The sequence below is a fragment of the Mangifera indica genome, chromosome 5 (assembly GCF_011075055.1).
Source record: "Mangifera indica cultivar Alphonso chromosome 5, CATAS_Mindica_2.1, whole genome shotgun sequence".
NCBI classification, from domain to species: domain Eukaryota; kingdom Viridiplantae; phylum Streptophyta; class Magnoliopsida; order Sapindales; family Anacardiaceae; genus Mangifera; species Mangifera indica.
In genome coordinates this window covers 13,104,553-13,126,236 of record NC_058141.1, presented here as the reverse complement: position 1 = coordinate 13,126,236, position 21,684 = coordinate 13,104,553, and the positions used below count along the sequence as shown (strand labels likewise).

The window sequence follows — 21,684 nt, the reverse complement described above, 5'->3', positions numbered from 1 at the left end:
AACATGCATTATGGCCACTAGATAATCATACTTCTTCATAAAAATTATTGAAAAGGGTCATACATATGATTTGATTTTGCCTTAGCTTTTGATTTGATTCGTTACTCAAGCTAGCACCAAAATTTATTTGAGCCCACTTACCTTAAACGAGCTATGACAAGATATATACAACAATGACTTTGATTGGATCATTTGATTTACTCTCTGTGCAAAGATACAAATCGCCCACCCTTGTTATGATTAGTGAGGATTTATCCTTCTGCAGTGCAAGTAATCAAGTTACGGTTCTGAGTTTTCCAGTAAAATAGCATCTACTATAATACAACAAGGCGCTATCAGAGAAACGTTAGGAACTCAGTCAGACGAGAATTTTCAGAAGCATTTCCGGTGAACAACAGAAGGTCCAGTTTCATCGTAGTCTGCCTTAGTTACATGCTGATTCTGGGGAAACACAACTTTAGCCAGTATTGCACCTCCCACCCAGGCTGAATACAGTGTCAAATTCTCTGGCATATATTCTGGTGGCTGTAATGAACCAAAAATCAGAACTTATAGCACTAAGAAAGAACAAAAAACATTAATATGGATATGAATATCATATCGAAATATATTTGCTCAAGTGCAACGTTCAGAGAAATGAAGATAAAAATGATCAAGATTGCATTTTTTTCCTTGTATGTTAGTACTATCATAACCTATTAAGTATGAAACTTGTTTAGAGATGATTTCTGGTATGATTATCAACCTATAAAAAATATATCAGAATATACCCACTATTGATAAATTACTGACCAATGGTTAACTAAATCCCAGAGAGAAAAAAAAAAAAAGCCGTAAACCATATTGCCACTAAAAATAAAACACCACTCCTAGAAACAGCTACAGTCAAACAATGTGCAAGACTAATTTTTTAGAAAGAGTTAGACTGGGGTTCGTATCTTTGGCCAAAAAGTAGATTACCTTCACTAGTGCAGGACGGATAGCTGATGAACACAAACCAGATTCTTTCTGGAACCTATCTTCAAAACCTGTAGTAGGAAACAAAATATAACCAGTTAGTCTTTGCAACTATGGATCCATGAAATTTAGAGAATTAGGTTCACCCAATAGTTCTTTTACTCGAGTGAGAGATAAGCAGAAAATATGTAAGAAATTATAAATTTAATGAAAAACTGATAATCATTGAAGGCAATTTTAGGTTGATCGAAGAGCTTTAATCTCACCAGTCATAGAAGTAGTGCCTCCACATAGAACAGTGTTTTCTAGCAACTGCCGATGGTTCTCAGAAGAAACTGTTGATATACTATGAACAAGCTGCTCAACAATTCCATGGGCCTCTAAGCCCAATATAGATGGTTTGAATAGAGCCTCACCAACAGTGAATCTTTCTCTTCCAATTCTTATCACCTGAAGCCACATTTGAAAAGTGCAACACTAAGCATCTAACACATCTGAAGATCCAAGAAGAAAACCACTCACCAGAGCACATGGCACACTCAATTGAAATTGCTGAGTTGCATACATAGACTATGGACTAAGGAATGGAATCACCATATTGTCTCTATTACATCCCTATTGTCATCCATTAGAATGTATTAATCATTTCTGACTAGTGTATGGGTTCATTCAACGTTATTCACCATATCTTATTTTTCTCTTGTGAGTAAGGTATTCACCACAACTTTATGAAAGAAATGAGTCAGGCCAAAAGGACCATCAACAACTTTCCATCAGGCCAACAAATCCTTTAGCAAATCAACAGTTGTTTCATCTATGAATTTGCACCTAGCATATGAGTCTAAAATATGATTAAGCTACAACTGAAAGTTGGCAAATTAAGCAAAACACAAAATTGCAAACCTGTCCATCAGGTAGAGTATGCTGCTCTATCTCACATGATTGCTTCATTTTCTCATAAGCAAGTTCATCTTCAGCACAGCAAGAGTATTGCTCTTTCAATTTTTCAATATCAGAGATGCTAAGGTTCTCCAAAGGATTAGATTTACCTAGCTCTTGAGCAAGTAACTTTGTCAAATCAGCACCTCCGAACTCAAATCTTCTGGAGGCAATGTGCTGAACTGCACCTTCAATTACTGGAGCAATATCTGGTGGTAAAGGGAAAAGTTTCATATGTCACTAAGAAAACAAATAAATCATTTTGCAATGGATTCAACGGTAAACTAATTTTCTGTTCAACCCACCAACAGCATTGCACAAATGAATATAGAATAATAAGTTATCAGTGTCATCTACAAAGGGAAGATCAGTTACATCACAAAGGAAGACAACTTCTTCAACCCGCGTGTTAAATATCTGAATCAAATGAAGATAATCAACAACATTAACTTGCACAGGTTCTGACACTACTAAGGCTTATGAATCCCTATTCCAGTAAAAAAAAAAATTATTTATTGCTTAAAAAAAAAAGCTGGAAAATTGGACCTATATACTTTGTGCAAATGGTACAAACAAGCTGTACACTATCATATTCAAACAGTTATATCATTAAAATGTCATGCACATGTGCAAGCAGACATTGACATACATAAAATAAACAGTAATCTCACTAACTACAAGGAATAGATATACACACCAATTTTGCCATGGCCGATATCAACAGTGCATCCTGAGATACGCCCAACAGCATAAAGGGACAGGACTGCTTGTTCTGAAGCATAAAACCCCGTGATATTAAATGTTTCAAACATGAGCTGCACTAGTTGCTCTCTCACAGCCTGGAAAATATAAGTTTTTAACTTATATCAGAGAAATAAAAAAGACCAATTAAATTCATACCATCATCAAGTACATTGCGGATAATGAAATATCATGCAGTTGAGTACAGCAGTATTAGTAAAAAGGGGATACACTCATAGACCCACTGAAGTTAGTTGCTGCTGAAAAATCCATCATAACAAAATTATTTCAAAGAAACAAATTACCCACTCTCTTATGCTAAACTGAACAGCAATTAACACTGCAGAAAGAGGAAAAGATGCCCTCTTTACTCAGTTATTACAAATAAAAATACCACAATTATGCACTAAAATAGTAAAACCTGAAGGAACACACCAGGGTAAAAGAAGCAAATCAAAGTCACGATTAAAAGTGAAGCTTGATTAATTAACCTTGGGAGTACAAAGTGGATCTGTGAACAAAATTTGTCCTTCGTTTCCCACTTCCCATCCAAGACCCGTGTAGAGAACATAGTTCAACAAATCCTCCATGGCATCCCAATCTCTAACAAAACCTCTCACAACAGGATCCACAGTTACACCTTCTGCTAAAGAATTATCATTATCACCTGGTGACCCATCTTCAAGTATGCGCTTCATTTGAGTAGGAATTATCTGACCACATTTCAAAAAAACTAAAATGTAAACCATAAAAGCGACAAAATTCTTTATAAAAAAATCAAAACTTTCTTCCTTGTTGCATTACTTAATCACATTTCAAGCAAGAAAGCGAGAAAATTTCTTTACAAAAAAGAATTCTTCTTGATATCAGCATTTTTTTTCAGCAACCAACTGGGAGCTTAAAGGAATATTTTTAAATACCATTGAAGGAGCTTGATCTGGAATTGCAGGTCCAACTTTGAAAAGCTTCGAGCCAGCATCGACAACCGCAGCCTCCATTTGCAATTAGCTCCAAAATTGGTAACCCAAAACCCTAAATTTGAAGTTACAGAGTGTAGTATAAAACCCTAATTTTAATTTTTAGGGATTTAATAAATTTGTTCGTGAAGTTGAATCTGTAATGAGTATGGTTTCTTCTTTTGCTAGGGGACTCAGTCTGGAGAATTTGAATTAATTACCTGTAGGTGTTTGCAGGGAATTTTTTTTTTTTTTTAAAATTGACTTAAAATTATATTTATAAAATAATTTTATACAAAAAGAATTATTTACCTTCCATAGAATTTGATCAAAATCCAATTAGAATTTCTAAAATTATTAATAAACCTGGTTAATATTATGAAAAAATTATTGTACATTATATCTTCTTTGACATTTTCCAAATTACTCAATATTTAAAAATCCATTAATATTTATATTTTTTGTTTGAATAAAAATACATATAATTTTTATGATGATAAATTGACATGATAAGCAAAAATTTGGATACTTAAAGTTTTAAAATAAGGAGGTAAAATCTTTGTAAATTTCATTGAACATATGAAATAATAGCACAAGAAGCTTTGTATCATTAGTTCATATATCCAAGACTTTCCATATCTCACATGAATTTGATTGTTTTTAAAAAGCATATATTATTTACAGCAAAGATGAAGCAAAGTTATTGGCATTAGAAAATCACATTAACTTGTAGATTACAACAGAATGAGACTCCAAACAAGTCCATAATCTCCACAACAAGCTACTTCAAATTCATTTGTGACAGACTCTAGCAGTAGGCATGGTGACACAGACAGGGGCATAAAGTTTCTTGGCTTGTGGGGTTCCTGCTTTGGGCTCGCCAGCCACAGCAATCCCAGCAACAGAGCAAACAGCAGCAGCTGCAGCTGCAAACATTAAGTCCCTTCTCCCATTATTGCTCTCCCTTTTAGCCTCAACATTCGACTTAACCTTTTCTCCTTCAGCAGCATCTCCTCTTGCAGCTCTTGCAACAAGAAGCCTCCGGCGAGCAGTCACTGGAGACTGGTTGACAATGCCAGCAAAGCCGAGGAAGGAGGCTGTCGTGGTCATTGATGCCATTTCTGCAGAAGCTGAGCGTGCTTACTGTTGTTTTGAGTTTTATAGTTTATGTGTTTACTCTTTGTTTTGGTCAGTTGAAAAAAGTATAGAAGAATACTGGGAAGAGAAATTGTTGGAGGAGCATCCATGGTCTGATTTCAGGATAAGTCTGGACCAGTAGCGTACTGCCACGTAATTTTCATTATCCAGGTTGGAACTAGTGGTTGGCTGGAAATCTTTCATTTGGTACACAAGACTATGTATTTCAGGATCAATAGTTTGAGGCTGCGTGTTACTGAAGAGTTCTTTATAATTTTTAACTTAAAATTATTCTTATATTTTTATAATCCTTCAAAATTTGTTCTTTATTTATTACAAACATAATTTTCAAATTGTGTTTGGTTGGGAAATTGCTAATTAATAAATATAAATTAATATAATATTTAAATAAATTAATATATATAAATTAATATAATATTTAACGAGTAATTTGAGTGGCAAATAATTTCATTATTCCCAGCTGATTGATGGGGTCATTTCTGTGGTGGATAGGTAACTAAACAAACTGCCTTCTTCATTATCATCACCTTCACAGAGCTCCAATGAGTACTTTGAGTCTAAACAATCCCGCAAGAACAAAGAACTCAACCCTCAAATCTCACAAACCCACCTCCAAAATCATCTCCTTCACAAAACCAAACAAATTATTTTTCAATTTCTCGGCGAAAAAGGCGCCAAAACTCCGCCATTTTCGACCAAACTCGTCAGTGTCAGAGAGCTCAGTTTCAGTGCCAAAGGAAGCTGAAGTTGAAATTGACGATTTCCAAGATGACCCGACTCAGGAACTGTGCTATCTTGATCCAGAAACTGATCCTGAGAGCATCACAGAATGGGAGCTGGACTTTTGTTCCAGGCCAATTCTTGATATTAGAGGGAAAAAAGTGTGGGAGCTTGTTGTGTGTGATGATTCGCTTTCGCTGCAATATACAAAATACTTTCCTAATAATGTGATTAACAGTATCACTTTAAAGGAGGCTATTGAGACCATAAGTGAGGAGCTTGGAGTTCCAATACCTGAAAAAATCCGCTTCTTCAGGTGAAATTTATGGTAATTTTTAGTGTATATAAATATCTTAAATTTTGCTTGTACATTATGTTTATATGTAAGGTTTAGTTTTTTATTGAAGATTGTTTTTTAACAGGTCACAGATGCAAACTATAATAACAAAAGCATGTAAAGAGCTTAGTATTAAGCCAATTCCAAGTAGAAGGGTGAGTGAATGGTTATCTTTTCGGATAAGCATGATGAGAGTTTCATTCTGATTAAAATGAATTTATCGTTGAAATTTTAATGAAATCTTCAAGTTCTTTGTTAGTTATTTGTTGTTTTATCATTTGTTTTCAGTGCATGTCACTACTTTTATGGTTGGATGAACGCTATGAGACAGTATACACAAAACATCCTGGTTTTCAGAAAGGGTCTAAGCCACTTTTGGCATTGGATAATCCTTTCCCAATGGAACTTCCTGACAACTTATATGGAGAGAAATGGGCATTTGTTCAGTTGCCTTTTTCAGGTACTAAAATTGATATTCCCTGATACAAGAATATGATACTGTTTTTCAATCAAATGGCATCTCAATTTTGTACTCATTTTCATGAATAAACGTGCACAAAAATCTTGTGTTTGAAGTTAAACTCTGATTTAAGGGGAATAGTGTGCAATAACAATATTTAACAAATTAAATTTTCGGCCATCCTTCTGAAATCTAAAAGGGGTTATAAGTTATTTCTCTATTACTTTCTGTTTGCAGCTGTCCAGGAGGAGGTCTCATCCTTAGAGACAAGATTCGTGTTCGGCGCAAGTCTAGATCTGGATTTATTGGGGATTGAAGTTGATGAGAATACTTTGATTCCAGGACTTGCTGTTGCAACTTCACGTGCAAAGCCATTGGCAGGTTTATTTACTTTTCCCTTTCATCTATGATCTATAAATCAGCCAAGTGCTGGAGAGTTAACTCTACCCAAACTGCTTCTTATGGGGTTTCAAGGATAAATACTATCATAAAAGTACTTGTTACTCTACAACTGTTTGTTATCTGCATCTCATCAAAACATATTATAAAGGATGAAAAGAAACCTTTTCGTTGTTATTGTAGCTTGGATGAATGGTCTGGAAGTATGCTCAATTGAAGCTGACACTGCAAAGGCATGCTTGATCCTCTCTGTTGGAATTTCGACTCGATATATCTATGCTAGTTATAAGAAATCCCCTGTGGCAACAAGTGAAGCTGAAGCTTGGGAAGAAGCAAAGAAGGCCTGCGGAGGCTTGCATTTCCTTGCCATTCAAGAGGACTTAGACTCAGAAGATTGTGTTGGATTTTGGCTATTACTAGACTTGCCACCTCCACCTGTATAGTTAACAGTGAATGTTATCACCAATTAAGTTGAATGATTTCTCTTTTGTCACTTCTTTTTTTCCTACTACTAGAAGGTTACTACAGAATTTTCCAGGGCTGAGTTCTGTGAATTGGACAGAGATGTGCATGTTAGCAATTCAGAATTGACAGTTTTTCTTCTGATAGAGATGCCATATTCTCTTCATTTGCTTTTCGTAGTGAAATATCTAGCAACTCGAAATATATATAGGAAAAAGTGCTTCCATTGTTGCAGGTTAACTTCTCCTTAAAATTAGCATTCTTCCCTCGTGAAATGGTGGCGAGTGTACAGATGTTGATGGCATTTAACTAAAATGCTCAGCGCATTGTCGGGAAAATGCAGAAGTAAATTATTAGTATTTTCATGTAAGAATTAGATATGATTTGAGAATGCCAAATAATAAGCATTTTCCTTTCCATAAAAAAACCTATGGATTTATTGAAGCCCAATATCAAGAAGCGCAATCATACTGATTTAAACATGGGCATTAAAAAACACTGGAAAATAAAGCTTTCTCTTTGAAAATGCCGAGAAGAATATTCCAGGCTCCGAATGCCACAACCAATAAACTGAATACCCCTACCCATTCACCGACATTGCAGTCTCTTGAAAATCATTTTGATCAGTGTACGTGCGAAAGGGAAGAGATACATGAATAAAAACTATACACAAACAAATCCCATTAACTTTGTGATGGTACATTGTTAGATCTCACTTTTATGTTTAAGAATTCTACGTGAATACATTTTGCATATATAATTAGATATATAACAATGCATGATTAATTGGTCATACTGATGGATAAATTAGTAAAATCGTATTTTGTTTATGTAGATTATTAGAGATATAAATATTTGGAATTCAAAGACGTTCATTTCACATAAAATGTGCTAGGCAGAGTATCCATCAACAGCGCCCTTTTTCACTAGATTGATGCCTAACTATGGAGTCTATATATATTGGCTACATTTCAAATCAAGTAAGCGTTCAAATGTACTAGAAAAAATAGCAACAAAAGAAAGAAAGAGGGCCTGCATTCCTTCATCTAGAATCAATCCTGACACAGTACAAGAAAGTTCTTCATTAGAAAAATCCACAGCCTCAATTGTGGGAGCATCGCTGCACTGCATATTTGGTCAGCACCATAACTAACACAAAAATGGAAATGGAATTTCCAAGGTTCTGGAGGATAGACATCTGCCTCTTCATCTGTAAGACGGAAGAGAATCTCTAGATGAGACAATCAATTATAGAGCACAACCACCCTTCAACTTTTTAACCTCTTCTGATTTTGAGGAACAAACCGAACACCTTGCTTCCCAAGTTCTAAGGTCTTTATTTTACCATCATCTAATGTGACTGACAATGAGGAAGTACCTTCAATGGTGTCAGTAACCACCCCCTTATGCCTGGATTAAGATAAAAATAAGAGTTAGTAGACTGGTCTTGCAACAAAAGTATAATCATCAGTGTTTCATCAACACATTTAAGCAGGTAAATTAAGTGGGCACATTTAAAACATGAGATCAACATGATAGAAAAGGCTATTCACGACCTTTTATTTCTCCTTCTTGTATATTGCGTCCCAAAGTTTTTCCAAGAAAAATACTCACCATGAATTGTCAGATGGCTGCTGAACTTCAACTCTCTTTCCGATTGCATCTTTACCCAATTTTTTTAAAATCCAGTTAGCATCCATCATCTCGTCCATTAAACTGTCTTGATTAGATTGTGAAGCATCTTCATCTTCAATAAATGAGGATTTGTCTGTGAAGGGTGATGGTCTCTTTCTTTTTGACCGTTGGCCCTTAATTGAACTCTTTTCTTCCTCAAGCTGAGAAGCCTGAGAATTCTGATTGTCAAGGTTAGGTTTCCTGAATTTAAGCTTCAGTGAAGGCCTAAAATCCCTTGGTAGTGAATGCAAAATTGGTGTATCATCATTGCTTTCCCCATGCGCATCAGGACAGCCTTCCAATTGCTTCCTGGAAAGTTTGTCGCCTCTTACAGACGCAACCTCACCAGCAGGCCCAGCTGTAGCCCTGCTTCCGTCTTTGTTTCTTTTTCCTAATGATAAACGCATGTTCTCCAGTTCATATCCATCAGCAGCAGTCCCTCTCCCATTTTTGGTGTTTGATTCAGAAATTTCTTGCCTGACTTTTCCAAATTTGATCACATTTCCATCTCTTCCTGATATCTTCAAACCTCTTGAGTGGCCAGTGTGATCAACTCTGTCTCCTGCAAATTGAAGAAACCAATGAATTTGACAACAGCAACTTTAAACTAAATATCCTGAACTTCAAAATCTCAAGCAGTAGATGAATGCAAAGGACAAAAGCCCACCAAACAAATTAATCTTGAGAACTAAATTTTACCATCACCAGATTTAACACTACCATCACGTCTATCCAGCACAAACTTGTTACTGGTTCTCTGCACGCTTGGTGTATCTTCAATGCCTGGTCATGAGTAAGACTTACATAAGCCATTTACCAGGGAGAGCACAACAGCTCCATTAAACAACTAATAAGAACTAAAGTATTGTTGAAAAAGAGGATCTCATACTGATAGGTTACAACAAACGCAGTTTCTTTTAACCATAAAAAATATAAGTAACTAAACTAAAGTCCAAACTATTAAATTAAAGAAATATGAGAATTAACAACCAGCTAAAAATTATGACATTTAATAGCCAATCAGTACTCCCCTTATATCGATAATTATTTAAAACCTGCCCATGTCTACTTAGAATACAAATAACTTGGGAAGAAAAAAGATAAAGTGATACCGTTTGTGGTTGTTACATCTTGTTCCTTTTGACAGCTTGAAGCATCAGATCTAGGAGAGTTGGTAACATTTATCTTTCGTGCACCTAGATTTATAACCAACTTCTTTGCCTTTAAAGTCTTAGACTTGCTACTATGTTTTCCAGAATCATCTCTGCTATCCAAATCATGGGGTTTATTACTCTTGAATTTTACTCTAGATATCTTGTCTTCATCAGTCACCATCACCTCATCCACAAATTTGTGTTTCAAAACCCCTGGCTGATTGACAGAGCATACTCCTTCAGTATGACTTACAACCCCAGCAACAGAAGAAGATATGGCTAATCCTTCATTATGAGGTGACTGCATGTCATCAAGCAAGCTTTGTCTCTGAGATAGAGCATCATGATGTTCTTCATAACTCTGCTGTGGTTCTGTTTTACTAACCAAAGCCGTATGATATCCTTTTTTCTTGGGATAATTCTTATTTGACCATTTCTTTCCATGTTCCTTTGCCTTTTTTGGTGACTTATCAACTAATACTTTGAGAGAGGGCTTCAAGGAACGCCCATATTCGTTCTTCAGTACCATATGACCATATTCATCATCATCGTCATCAGAATAAGGTGAGATGGAAAATATTTCATCTTCAGTAGGCAACCCTGCAGCAGCCCTCAAGCTAGCAATTAGATTTCTATCAGCCATATCTTTTCTTCTCCAAAGCTCACGAACAGCATCCTCAAGATCTCTGACCTGGCAATATTGATTAATTTAACAAATACAGTGAAAGAAGAAGGAAAAAAACTATATTAAAGAGAGAAAACAAAGAAATAAATGTCAATAGCAACATTCAAAGAAACCTACTACTACTCCTTGCTGCTGAAAGAGATAACGAAATGACTACGACAATAAACAAACCTGGTAGCATTCCCCACGACATGTGGGACATTTATACTGTAGATTCCCATCAACTTGGAATTGCAGATACCTTTCGTCACTACAAAACAGGTTTTTTACAGAATTAATACCTCATTTCTGAAAAGTATAAACTAGTTTAAAGCAGACAAATGGTCACTTAGGAAAAACTAGTCAAACCAAGGAAGAATTTAAGGAAAATGATTAGCCACTTGTACTTCAGCATAACGTAGAGATGAATCATAAAGATAGGTTTATTCAAGAGCATATTAGTGCCTGTTTGCCCAAAACAATCAGGCTACACCACCAAGTCAGAAGAAACAGTATTGCCCTAAGCTCAACTAGTCTTTGGTAAAATTAAAGCCACACAAATAAAACAGTCAAGCGGAATACGCCTACCCTAGCATTTTTTTTCCTTTGATAGGAACTTGGATATGCATATTACTGCCTAGCTAAACAAACCCTAATTTTTTAGATTGAAGATTTGAGAGACGGTGACAAAGAAACCATCCACAATGACCCAAGGTATACTGAAAAGTATTTATCAGATATCAAACTGTACTAAGAAAATGTTTTGACTATCATGCACACAAGTAACTGCCACCAAAATGTATAATCACATGAACAAAAATAAGAACAATAGAAATAATCTCAATCTACCTCAAAAACTCACATAAACACAAGACTGCATGTTAGAAATAATCACAACGTATCCATCACTGGAAAAGGGCAGCAACAAACCTGATTCCATCACATTGGCAGTGCACCCAACGCTGGCAAACATCACAGCAAACCATCGGTGTTGATTCTGAGTCTCTATAAACCTAAATGTCAGGCCAAAACATCTAGTCAAACTCATTAATTAAAAAAGCATTTAAAATAGAAACACATTCTCACAAATATATATCAAAAGACAGAAAGAAGCAAAAATGAAATAACAGACTGCATATGAATGTTCTCCAATTTTTTTTTTTTTTAAATTATGGCTGCCAAACCATGACAGTATGACAATGTTTCCAGCAATCACAAGGAATTTGATTGAATGACATCAATAAAGCTGTGCAATCAGCACAACCAAACAAATGGATAAAATATATAAAGACAACATAAGAAGAAGACTAACATTCCTCAATAAATATTATACCTTCAAACAAACAGGGCAATAATTACCCTTCACAAACAATCTTCCACAAGCATCACAACAAGTGTATCCCAGAAACCATCTGTAAGATTAAGAAAAAAAAAATGATAAAGCCACTTACTACTTACAGGGAGTTACCAGATATACAGAAAATAAGCAACAAAAAAATCATCCTTACCGCACACTTAGGCCATTTCCCGGGACATTGGATCCACAGCTATGGCACCTGGTATGCTTCGGGCACAAATATGGTCCAGAACTAACATTCTATAACATCCAAAATAAATAAATAAATCAAGATATTTAAATTGGGCATGAAGCACAGGCATGAGAAACGGACAAAACCTTGTGTGGAGGATGCTGACAGTAACAATGATAAGCACCATCACACCTTCTACAGAACATAAACTTATTTGGATCTCCAGTTCGTCGACAAATCTAAAGAAAGAAGAAAAGGTTAAAATGTAAGTGCACTGCAAAATTTGATGACAACACAAATAAGAAAAAAAAAAAAGGAGATCTGCCGCTAACATTGTAAATTCAGATAATATATCAAACATAAAATTTATGGAGTAAACAGTTGTTTCTTATCTGATCAATAAAATAAAAAAAAATATCTTGATTCTCTACAACCTTTTTCAGTAGAAAGGATTAGCAAAAATATGAATGGAGGGAAAGATGCAGGTCTATGATAAATTGACAAATGGCAATCATCATAACTAGGGTACAGTGTAAAAGAAAGAAGCATTTATTTGATCTTTCACACACCAAAAGAAATAAGAATGGTAGTAAAACAACTAATTATGTTGAAGTACCTCACAAGTTCGGCAAGATGGGCACTTCCAAGAACTCCAATGAAATAAATCTGCAAACGAACCCTGATATGAGAAAAGGTATCAACTTGCAGCATCACAATTATAGGGCCATAATAATACCTCTATTTTGAGCCCAATTTTTCAAGCAGTTCCTGTGGTACTTCTTGCCACAACTTTTGCATGAAAGCATCCTCCTTGCTCTTTCACTCCCTTCGTTTTCACCGACGAAGCAAAGTCGGCACATTATGTTCGCATTTGACTGGCCCTGTTCTTCTCCAGCAACATCCTTTGAGGCAAGCTATAGAAGGGAAAGAAATGAGTCATTTGCAAAATTAACAAATGCAGAGACAATATAATGAACTAACAAGGTGGCATAGTAGAAAACCTCTCCACAATTTGCATGTTGGTGAAGAAAATACTTCATAAAGAAAACATTTAAGCAATCTCTTTCACAAAATTTTTAGAAGACAATGAACCCAACTATAAGTAATTAATTAAATAACGTCAAATTTCATTGCATAAGCTCATCACAGCCACATTAATTTGAAATTTTCATAGTAATTAGAAATCAATAGAATCACCATTAATGCCCTATCGTCACAAACTTTCAAAAATATAACACAAATCGAGGAGGAAAAAAATAGAGCAGCCCTATACAAAAACACACGCACACCTATATAAATACTATCTCATTATTGTAAATTGAGTAAACTAAACTGAAAATTAACAAATAAACAGTAACTGGTCTAATTTTGAGGCACGTTTAAACATAAGATTAAGAACTAAGCACTATAATCAACCCAAAATATTAAGCTGAAATTCAAAAACCCGCACCAAATTTCAACATTCAACCACAGTCAAAATAAACAGCAAAAACAAAATCACCAACAAATACTAGACAACAGAAAAATGCAAGAACCGAACCGCAATATCACCGGACTCGAACCGTCTCGCATAATCCTCGGCAGCAACCATGGCAGCAGCAGCCTTACGTTGCAAAGCCACACGCTTAGTCTGCGCGGACAAGGAGGCAGCGGCCTCTTCGGCCGCATCAGCAGAAGCTGCAGCAAGTCCATCGAAAATGAGCGGCTGCGGCGGCGGCGGCGGCGGAGGAGGGTGCGGAAGCTGAGGAACGCTGACCTGAACGGTACTCGCCTCCTTCGAAACCCTAATTTTTCCCCAAGGATCGTCCAAAAACTGCTCCACCAAAACGACCTCGCGTAGAAAGTCGCTACGCGCCTTCGCACTCTGTACGCTCTGCGGAAACCCTAGCGCGCAAAAGCAAATTCGCTTGCTACAAAACAAACGCCAAAAAAATTCAGCAAACAGAGAGCTTATATTTGAATAGAGCTCGCGAGAGAGAAACAAAACCAAGGAACGAACGAGGGAGAAATAGAGAGAGCTTTATTTTTACTTAGAGAGGATAATTTGTAATAAACATGATAATAAAAATAATAATAATACCATGTAATTGGGCAAGCAACGTGAAAGGCCATAGTGACTCAGTGAATTTGAGTTAGATTTTCAATTTCGAGTTTTGGGGAGATTAGAAATTTTTAGAATTTAGAGATCGCTAGCGTTTAAAATAAATAAAATAATCTTTTTTCAAAAAACCTTTTTTGCTTTTTTATTTTTTATTTTTTATTTGTAAGTAATCGCCTACACGGCCATGTCTTTCTCTCCCGTCTTTCGTTTGCGTGATGTGTGTGTTCCGGTTTGGTCACTGTATTTCTTTCAAAAAGCGGTGCCGTTTGGGCTTTTGGGCTTTGGGCAATTGGAAAAGTAGATCCGGATTCAAAACAATAACCAATCTGAGACTAACTTGTGTTTTTTAGGTGTCAATGAGGCCAGATCATTTTTTCATGTTTCTAATTTCACATATTAATGAAACTAATAAAATATTAAAATTTTTTAAAAAAATCTCAATTTGATTTTTTATCGAACTTATGAAACTTTAATTTATCTAATAGTGTTTACGGGTTTATCACTATATCTTGTTTTATTTAACCAATCTAGACATGATTCTGATTAAAACATAATAATTTTTCATAGTTATTTATTTTTAATTTATTTTTAATGGGATATAAAACAAAATAAATAATTTTTTATGGTATAATATAAAATAAATATGTTTGAATTTTGTTTGATATTAATCTAAATGTAACTTGTTTAGTGACACATATACCAATTAATTATGAACATGTTGGATTTGGCTGTAAAATGACTTAAACCAATTTTCATTGCTTAGCACTCTCAGTCTTTTCTTAAACAATGACTTAAGTTTACCAATGTAACTTGTTTTTCATTGTTTTTAATCTGTTTTCGAAAAAAATAAAATATTAAATTAATTTTCAAAAAATTTAAAAAATTAATAAAATAAGCTACTCTTTGAAAATGGGTTTTAAATCGGTTGATAAAAAATTTAGTTTAATTTTTTTTTTATTTTTATATATACGTTCAATTTAAAACTTATTAATCTTTAATGTTAGATTAGACGGTTTCGAGCACCCCTCCCTCTCGGACTGGAAGTATAAAACCAAGCTACTCACCTGGCGATTAAAATCTTCAGAGCTGGGACCTGGGAGCTTCTGTGAGAGAGTCAAGAGAAGAGAAAAGAAGCCATGAATGCCCCTGACCGTTACGAACGTTTCGTCGTTCCCGAGGGGACCAAAAAGTAATCTCACCTCTCTGTAATACTCTTCTATCAGGCTCACGCTAATCTATCACTTTATTTTTCTAGTGTTTTTGTTTTCTGAAATTTTTTATCCTAGGGTTTCTTACGAGAGAGACACGAAGATTATCAATGCGGCGTCGTTCACTATAGAGAGAGAAGAGCACACTATTGGCAACATTCTTCGCATGTACCTTTTGAATTTGTTTATACCTTACCCTGTTTAATCATTTTTGTTATTTAAATTTTGATTGAAGCCTAATTGGTTTTGTTTATTTATGATTAGGCAATTACATAGAGACGAGAATGTGTTATTTGCTGGTTACAAGCTCCCTCACCCGCTTCAGTACAAAATCATTGTTAGGGTTAGTATTTTTGTCATTTTTTTTAATTGTGTTCACTATTGTTAGTATAATTTGATTTAACCCTAATTTTTTGCATTTCTAATTGTTTAATTGCATGTTAGATGCTGATTTTAATTGGATTATTAGCTTTTATGTTTATAGTCTTTTGTTCGAACCATTGTTTTCAGACATTGGGGCTGAGGAAATTTTAGCCTGAGAGTCAGTGCTTGCGTGAGTTCTCAAAGCATGATAATGTTTGAGCTGGTGGTTGTAGACAATGTTTTTCTAGATAATACTATTTGTCTTAAAAGGTTCTTAAGGATATTTAGCGGAAAATTAAAAAAATTCAATCAGCTAAGATCTCCCATATTTCTTCGTTTTTATTTTTGCCTGAGTTTGGTTTTAGTCAGTTGTGTGCATTATTCAGTTCTTAATGTGGTTTCAATGTCCTAATTAAAAAAGGAGGAAACTGTTTTATTGTTTGTTTGATAATTGGCTATATGAGGAAACAAATTACCTATTTACATTTTTTCGTCAAATGAGAAGTTTAGATAGCTTGAGTAACAGTATGAGAGTTTTCTTCTTTGTGGAATTGGTAAGTTGAATTGAACTATTGGAGGTCTAATGAATAATCATTAAATTTATGGAGTGAATACATAGATATTCTAATTGAGATTGCGAATTTATTTTAATGAATGATTAATGGCTTGTAATGCCCTTTTTGGCTAAATTATTTCATGTATGGTTGTGTTTTTCACGTTTATTTGCTAAATCTTGGTGTCTGAACTACTTTGATGTGATTGCATAGATTCACACGACAAGCCAGTCTTCACCAATGCAGGCATACAACCAGGCTATCAATGATCTAGACAAGGAACTTGACACTCTGAAGAGTGCATTTGAGGTGTGGCATCTCTCTTTTTTGGTCCTTTTTTAATCATCAACCGTAATCATCTTCTCACACACTCTCTCTGAAAGTAGGGTGTAATTAGATATTCCTTAGAAATTGTTGCTGTCCTTGTTCGATCTTATTAAACTGTTGTCATAATCTTTGAAAAACTGAAAGTGCTTTGCATGATATTGCATTAGAAATACAAGCTTAAATTTGTCTTCCTTGATTAAACTTAAATGACTAGTGTAACTTTTTGCATTTGATTATACTCTTTAGTCATGAAGTGACTTGATGCATAATTGGAAGAAAAAGGTGCCGTGATTGTGATTCGATAATTTCTCTGAAGGAGGTTAATGACAATGATTTCAATCATAATTTAGTCATACTTTTATCAGCTTGAGATGTTTATTTCACATGATTAATATAGGCCATCAAAATGATGTAAGTAAAATAACAGAAGCCTAGTCTGTAACAAAGAAGAATAACTAGAAAATTTGACTGTTCATTTAGTAGTTATTGAAGTGTGTTCCAGATGCTTGGCATAAATTCGTAATAACATTCTAAATAGAAGAGATACACTTTCAATTATTTTTGTTAATGTTTTTAAATATACATGTTCATTTTAACTTGATTTATTACATTTTAATTGTGTCTGTTTGTAGGCTGAGGTTGCGAAGCATTCAAGGGACTATTGATGTACATTTTCACATCATTTGGTTAGAATATGGGTGTTTAGAGCTGGACAGAAATTAAGAAATTCTGGTTATTTTAAGGGACTAATGTTTTGAGTGATGAATGCTTAGTTGTGTAACAAGAGGCTTTCGACGACATTAATGGACATCCTGAAAATCAATAAGTTTTGCAGCATGTGGAAAGGTTCTTGTATTTTTTTTTTTATTTCATTTTTCTGTCTTCTCTTTCTTTTTCATTTACATTAATCATTATTCATTATCATTGGTTCAAAGATTAGGGAATTCTACAAACAGTAGAGTGATTCAATGTAATTAAGAAACTTAATCAAGACTTTAACCTTCCTAATATTTCTGTTTAAAGAAAATAAGAATAAAAAATAAAAGCTCTTCAGTATTATTTGCTTTCTTGCAGTGCACCGTAATTTTTTTCCTTTTTCATTTAATGTAACATTCTTAATTTTTGTCCTTATCTAATTGACGACTAGATTTCTACAGACAATCTGGCTATTGTAATTGTGATCCTAAAGTCAATCCATATTTACATGATAGAGAAGTCTTCATCGAGCCCATCTAGCTCTCCTGTACTGTCATGTTGTTTGATGATCAAAACTGACGTCCTGATAGAAAAATCTGACCCTGAAAGAACATCCCCAACTGGCCCCAATTCTGGACATTGTTGCCAATCATTCAATCCTGCTGTCAAAATTGAGTTAACCCTCCCTCCTCTCCCTACAATTATGAGTGCATATTGCCCATCAAGCGACCTCAGTGTTTCATATGTTTCTGCTGAATTTGCCATGTGCTTTTCCATGTAAGCCACATGCCCTCGTGCTACATGTGTCTCATAAAACATTGCAAATGCTTCATCATCAAGCTTCATCTCTTCTTCATACTCAGCTCTGTTGTCTTTGTAACTCCTCTTTTGTGAATTCTCGTTAATTTCTAGTAGGAATCTTATTACTGTCAGTTTCACTCCTGGATGCCTTGCCACTCTTCCTGCATATGCTAGTCCCTCTCTATCATCCCTCCCTCCTATAAAAATCACTGCCACATTCATTGGCCCTTGTGCTGCTGGCATTATTTCCATCTGTCCAAACCCTCTGTCCACCAGGATCCCTATTGAACAAGTTGCATTTCTCAACAGCTGTTTTGAACAAGAACAGGAACAACAAAAGTCAAAATTTGACATGGTTCACTAAAAAGACAGATTTTGCATTGCAAATTACCTTGCGGTTGACATATCGGAAGCCGGGATGGCCGCAGTCTAATGTGCCATCGTCACGTTGTCTTTTATGAAATGGCAAGACGATTAGTGAAACCATGAGGTCTTCAGCTAAAATGCAGATATCTTGGGACATGCCACTGAAAGTTGAGAGAGCAAGCATTCGTTTGAGTGTGATACCTTCTTTTTCATCTACATATGATTGAACTCCATTAGTGATTTCATCTCTCATTTCCATCACTGCCTTGTCAGTCACAGTCACGGTGTCGATTGATTCCTGTACTCCTTCTTGGTGCACAAGTGTAGCGGCAATCTGGTCTGTCAGTTCAACCATGTCAGTAACATAAACCACGATTCCGGGGTCAGCCCGCCCTCGAGAAATTTCAATGAAGTTGATGGTAGAGCCAAGATTCTGAGGGCCATGAAGACAAAGCATAACTCTAAGCTGCTGTGATGGGTCAAGCCCCTGCAATGCCAGCCGCCGAGTTGGTGCTCGTTTCCTTGCTCGTCTAATGATATGCCCCACCACAAATGGGGTGTGCACAACTGAGAGGAAGACGCCAAGCACCAGTAGAGCGCATGTTGTAGCTGTGGCTTGACCTAAATTCTGCATTTGGTTAGAGAACATAACAGGTTACTTATAATACAAAACATTTAGCTATAATTAGTTTGTATGTTAAAATTTATGTAACTACAAGGTTTTGGAACTTACAGCATAGGAAATGACAGCCAAGAAAATTGCAAAATGACCCTTTGCAGTCAACAAAAGCCCCAGTGCAACAGACTCAGGCCAATGGAAACCTAATATAACTCCACAGACGACTGTTCCAGCAACTTTCCCAACTATACTTATAATTAGAAGCATGAGGAGCCTTACCCAGGTGCCTAAATTGCCAGCTTGAAATCTATTGAGATCAGAATGGTAACCCACCCAGAAGAAGAAAATAGGATAGTAAACAATGCTTAACAAGTAATTGATTTTTCCCACTGTCCACTTTGAGATTCTCCCTTCAGAGGGGAAAAAAAGCCCAGCCATAAATGCACTAAGAATAGAGCTGTAACCATACCATGGAGAGCAGCTGCATACAAACACCATGAAAGCCAGTGACAAAACAAGATGTGTGCCTTTCATGGATTTTCCTTCAGGGTTTTCATTGTTAATCCAGCTCATGAATATTGGTGAAACTTTGGCTGCAAAAACTGACTGGATGATGAGTGCAGCAGCCTTTGTGATATATGCTCTAACGCTATCTTTAATAGTTGCAAGTCTTGGGTAAAAAATACTTCCAATGCAAACCAAAAGCATTGAAATCATATCAGCATGAACTCCTGCAGCCATTCCAAGTTTTCCTATATCAGACTTTCCAATCTTTAGATTTGTTATCACTCTAGAGAGTATATGAGAGCCACTGCCTGCTAATGTCAGTGCCAGGCTAAGGGTGAAGCCCATACTTGGAGTTTTTGTATAATGAAAAAATGGGGTTATGCTGCAAGTCAAAATGAATGTTGAAATCATCCCAGCATAGGCCACAATGGCATCTCTAGTTGGTGGTTTTAAAATCACATATAAATTCATTTCTAGTCCCAACACAAACATGTAGCAAATCATGCCAAATTCTACTATAAAATTAATTGTCATTATCACTTCTGCCTCAAATGAGTGTCGAATACCATCTATGCTGCCAAGAATCAGCCCTATCTGCATCACCCCACAAGATCAAATGCTTCATCAAAATGCAAATATAAATCCACTCAAAACGTGTACAATAACATTATTCTTGTAACATTATCTATACATTATACGTTAGAAATGAAAATACGGAGTTATGATGGGGAACTTACGACGATATCAGAAGCTATGCGAGGTTGATGTAAAGGCTTTAGAAGATGATGAGCGACATTGCTCAAAATAAATGCCAACATGAGACCCAAAACTTTTCCTGAGCCATTGGCCAATGTTATGCCTACAAAATCCATACATTTTTGTGTTGGTGCCCTATGTCTTGTGCCATTAACTGACATGTTTCTCTTTTATGTGTTCTTCGCAATTGCAACGACGTGGTCGGATTTTTTTCAAAGAAAATAAAGAATTTTAGCAGATGATCATTGTCAAACTATTTTTTTGAAGTTTTCTTTTTTTTCTTTTTTTATTAAATCATTTTCAATGTTTTAAATTTTTTTGGTATGCCACAGTGAGTTAATTAATGGTTCTAATTGATTGTTCTGTGTGAGGAGAAATTGGAGGAGTAATTTAAGGTAGTAAGGACATGTAGAGAAGATAAAAACGATTAATTATGGTTCTAAATTAATTAATATTTACCTGTCATATTCATAAACATTAAATTCAATGAAAAAGATCATATAAATCAATCCTAACATCAAGGTTCCCAAGATTTATAGCAAAAATACATAGAAACACTTGCCACTTTCATTCTGCAAGATAACAAAGGGTCCATGATGTATTGGGCTTTGCATGCATTTGATATGTTAGAAACAAAATAAAATGTGTCTAGAGTAAGGTCTCGTGGTTAGAGAGATGATGATGGTTTAGGGTTAAAAGGGAAGGTTGTCAGAGATAAAGATGGTGGTTAGAAAGGTAAAGAAAAAAACTCTAAGTTTGGAGAGAAGGAATATGACTTTTCTAAACTGAAAAACTTTAAACAGAGGTGAAATTGATAGTTTTTAAAATCTGAAGGGAAAAATATAATAAATTATATATATTTTTAATATTATTATTAAATTGACGGCTTTACTCTTATATTTAATTGAAAATTTCGACAAAAATTGACTCATAGGTGTGATTTAGGGTTTTTAAAAGTTGACGGGTGAGAGTTTGAGATTATATCAATCCTTGGGTAGGAACAAGTCTTTTGGCCTAAAATGTTCTATGTTTCATCTATGTAATTTCCCATATTTTACTCAGTTGCCTGAAAGTTTTTCAATTAATTGAACTGAAAACCAGTTATATTTTAAGCAGTTTCAACTTCAGAAGATGTATAAACAAATGGGATGGTTTCAAATTCAATTAATTTTTTATTTTGGTTGGAATGAAGTGCTCCGTTTGAGCTTGTGTCTGTGTGGTTATTATTTAGATCTG

The 21,684-nt window shown here is 35.2% G+C and overlaps 6 protein-coding genes across 10 annotated transcripts; 2 read left to right on the top strand and 4 right to left on the bottom strand.

The window, feature by feature from the left end:
* Positions 1–164: 164 nt before the first annotated feature.
* LOC123215892 (actin-related protein 7-like) lies at positions 165–3,833 on the bottom strand. 2 transcript variants are annotated; one of them, XM_044636174.1, is made up of 8 exons: positions 3,558–3,833; positions 3,129–3,350; positions 2,594–2,735; positions 2,007–2,105; positions 1,861–1,928; positions 1,224–1,407; positions 961–1,028; positions 165–525 (listed from the first exon to the last, which is right to left on the bottom strand). In XM_044636174.1, exons 1-8 carry the CDS (start codon positions 3,633–3,635, stop codon positions 373–375), a joined length of 1,014 nt encoding a protein of 337 aa, XP_044492109.1. In that variant the 5' UTR covers positions 3,636–3,833; the 3' UTR covers positions 165–372. The 2 variants fall into 2 exon arrangements, with proteins under 2 accessions (XP_044492109.1, XP_044492108.1); XM_044636173.1 differs by having other exon boundaries at positions 1,861–2,105; positions 3,558–3,832.
* A 450-nt stretch (positions 3,834–4,283) lies between these two features.
* LOC123216149 (photosystem II 5 kDa protein, chloroplastic) lies at positions 4,284–4,819 on the bottom strand. The gene has a single exon (XM_044636515.1). The coding sequence runs from the start codon at positions 4,710–4,712 to the stop codon at positions 4,386–4,388; it is 327 nt and encodes a 108-aa protein (XP_044492450.1). The 5' UTR covers positions 4,713–4,819; the 3' UTR covers positions 4,284–4,385.
* A 374-nt stretch (positions 4,820–5,193) lies between these two features.
* On the top strand, positions 5,194–7,271 carry LOC123215887 (protein TAB2 homolog, chloroplastic). The gene is made up of 5 exons (XM_044636164.1): positions 5,194–5,787; positions 5,894–5,963; positions 6,097–6,268; positions 6,506–6,649; positions 6,851–7,271. The coding sequence occupies exons 1-5, from the start codon at positions 5,294–5,296 to the stop codon at positions 7,108–7,110; spliced, it is 1,140 nt and encodes a 379-aa protein (XP_044492099.1). The 5' UTR covers positions 5,194–5,293; the 3' UTR covers positions 7,111–7,271.
* Positions 7,272–7,981: 710 nt separating this feature from the next.
* LOC123217040 lies at positions 7,982–14,389 on the bottom strand. Of its 4 annotated transcripts, none has more exons than XM_044637780.1 (13): positions 14,231–14,389; positions 13,691–14,060; positions 12,887–13,064; positions 12,767–12,816; positions 12,297–12,389; positions 12,130–12,218; positions 11,955–12,033; positions 11,552–11,634; positions 10,814–10,892; positions 9,916–10,648; positions 9,509–9,586; positions 8,744–9,365; positions 7,982–8,539 (listed from the first exon to the last, which is right to left on the bottom strand). In XM_044637780.1, the coding sequence occupies exons 1-13, from the start codon at positions 14,260–14,262 to the stop codon at positions 8,398–8,400; spliced, it is 2,628 nt and encodes an 875-aa protein (XP_044493715.1). In that variant the 5' UTR covers positions 14,263–14,389; the 3' UTR covers positions 7,982–8,397. The 4 variants fall into 4 exon arrangements, with proteins under 4 accessions (XP_044493715.1, XP_044493716.1, XP_044493714.1 ...); XM_044637781.1 differs by having other exon boundaries at positions 9,524–9,586; XM_044637779.1 differs by having other exon boundaries at positions 9,503–9,586; positions 14,231–14,388.
* An 864-nt stretch (positions 14,390–15,253) lies between these two features.
* LOC123215882 (DNA-directed RNA polymerases II, IV and V subunit 11) lies at positions 15,254–17,540 on the top strand. Its single transcript, XM_044636154.1, has 5 exons — positions 15,254–15,440; positions 15,538–15,627; positions 15,724–15,802; positions 16,590–16,685; positions 17,336–17,540. The coding sequence occupies exons 1-5, from the start codon at positions 15,388–15,390 to the stop codon at positions 17,366–17,368; spliced, it is 351 nt and encodes a 116-aa protein (XP_044492089.1). The 5' UTR covers positions 15,254–15,387; the 3' UTR covers positions 17,369–17,540.
* Positions 17,541–17,735: 195 nt separating this feature from the next.
* On the bottom strand, positions 17,736–20,564 carry LOC123216375 (cation/H(+) antiporter 28-like). The gene is made up of 4 exons (XM_044636798.1): positions 20,430–20,564; positions 19,296–20,286; positions 18,592–19,187; positions 17,736–18,509 (listed from the first exon to the last, which is right to left on the bottom strand). Exons 1-4 carry the CDS (start codon positions 20,562–20,564, stop codon positions 17,904–17,906), a joined length of 2,328 nt encoding a protein of 775 aa, XP_044492733.1. The 3' UTR covers positions 17,736–17,903.
* Positions 20,565–21,684: the final 1,120 nt, after the last annotated feature.

Bases quoted from the DNA above. Each gene is read 5' to 3' on its own strand.
- LOC123215882 (XM_044636154.1), top strand. From the start codon at position 15,388: ATGAATGCCCCTGACCGTTACGAACGTTTCGTCGTTCCCGAGGGGACC. The intron at 15,628-15,723 runs GTACCTTTTGAA...ATTTATGATTAG, and splicing joins ATTGGCAACATTCTTCGCAT to GCAATTACATAGAGACGAGA. The intron at 16,686-17,335 runs GTGTGGCATCTC...GTCTGTTTGTAG, and splicing joins CTCTGAAGAGTGCATTTGAG to GCTGAGGTTGCGAAGCATTC.
- LOC123216149 (XM_044636515.1), bottom strand. From the start codon at position 4,712: ATGGCATCAATGACCACGACAGCCTCCTTCCTCGGCTTTGCTGGCATT.
- LOC123217040 (XM_044637779.1), bottom strand. From the start codon at position 14,262: ATGGCCTTTCACGTTGCTTGCCCAATTACATG. The intron at 12,219-12,296 runs GTTTTGTCCGTT...TGGATGTTATAG, and splicing joins GTCAGCATCCTCCACACAAG to AATGTTAGTTCTGGACCATA. The intron at 10,649-10,813 runs GTTTGTTTATTG...CAATATTGCCAG, and splicing joins GTCGTGGGGAATGCTACCAG to GTCAGAGATCTTGAGGATGC.
- LOC123216375 (XM_044636798.1), bottom strand. From the start codon at position 20,564: ATGGATTTTGTAGGCATAACATTGGCCAATGGCTCAGGAAAAGTTTTG. The intron at 20,287-20,429 runs GTAAGTTCCCCA...GGGGTGATGCAG, and splicing joins GCATAGCTTCTGATATCGTC to ATAGGGCTGATTCTTGGCAG. The intron at 18,510-18,591 runs GTAATTTGCAAT...TGTTCAAAACAG, and splicing joins TCCGATATGTCAACCGCAAG to CTGTTGAGAAATGCAACTTG.
- LOC123215887 (XM_044636164.1), top strand. From the start codon at position 5,294: ATGAGTACTTTGAGTCTAAACAATCCCGCAAGAACAAAGAACTCAACC. The intron at 5,788-5,893 runs GTGAAATTTATG...GTTTTTTAACAG, and splicing joins GAAAAAATCCGCTTCTTCAG to GTCACAGATGCAAACTATAA. The intron at 5,964-6,096 runs GTGAGTGAATGG...ATTTGTTTTCAG, and splicing joins AGCCAATTCCAAGTAGAAGG to TGCATGTCACTACTTTTATG.
- LOC123215892 (XM_044636173.1), bottom strand. From the start codon at position 3,635: ATGGAGGCTGCGGTTGTCGATGCTGGCTCGAAGCTTTTCAAAGTTGGA. The intron at 3,351-3,557 runs GTATTTAAAAAT...AAATGTGGTCAG, and splicing joins CAGATCAAGCTCCTTCAATG to ATAATTCCTACTCAAATGAA. The intron at 526-960 runs GTAATCTACTTT...GGTTCATTACAG, and splicing joins TCCGTCCTGCACTAGTGAAG to CCACCAGAATATATGCCAGA.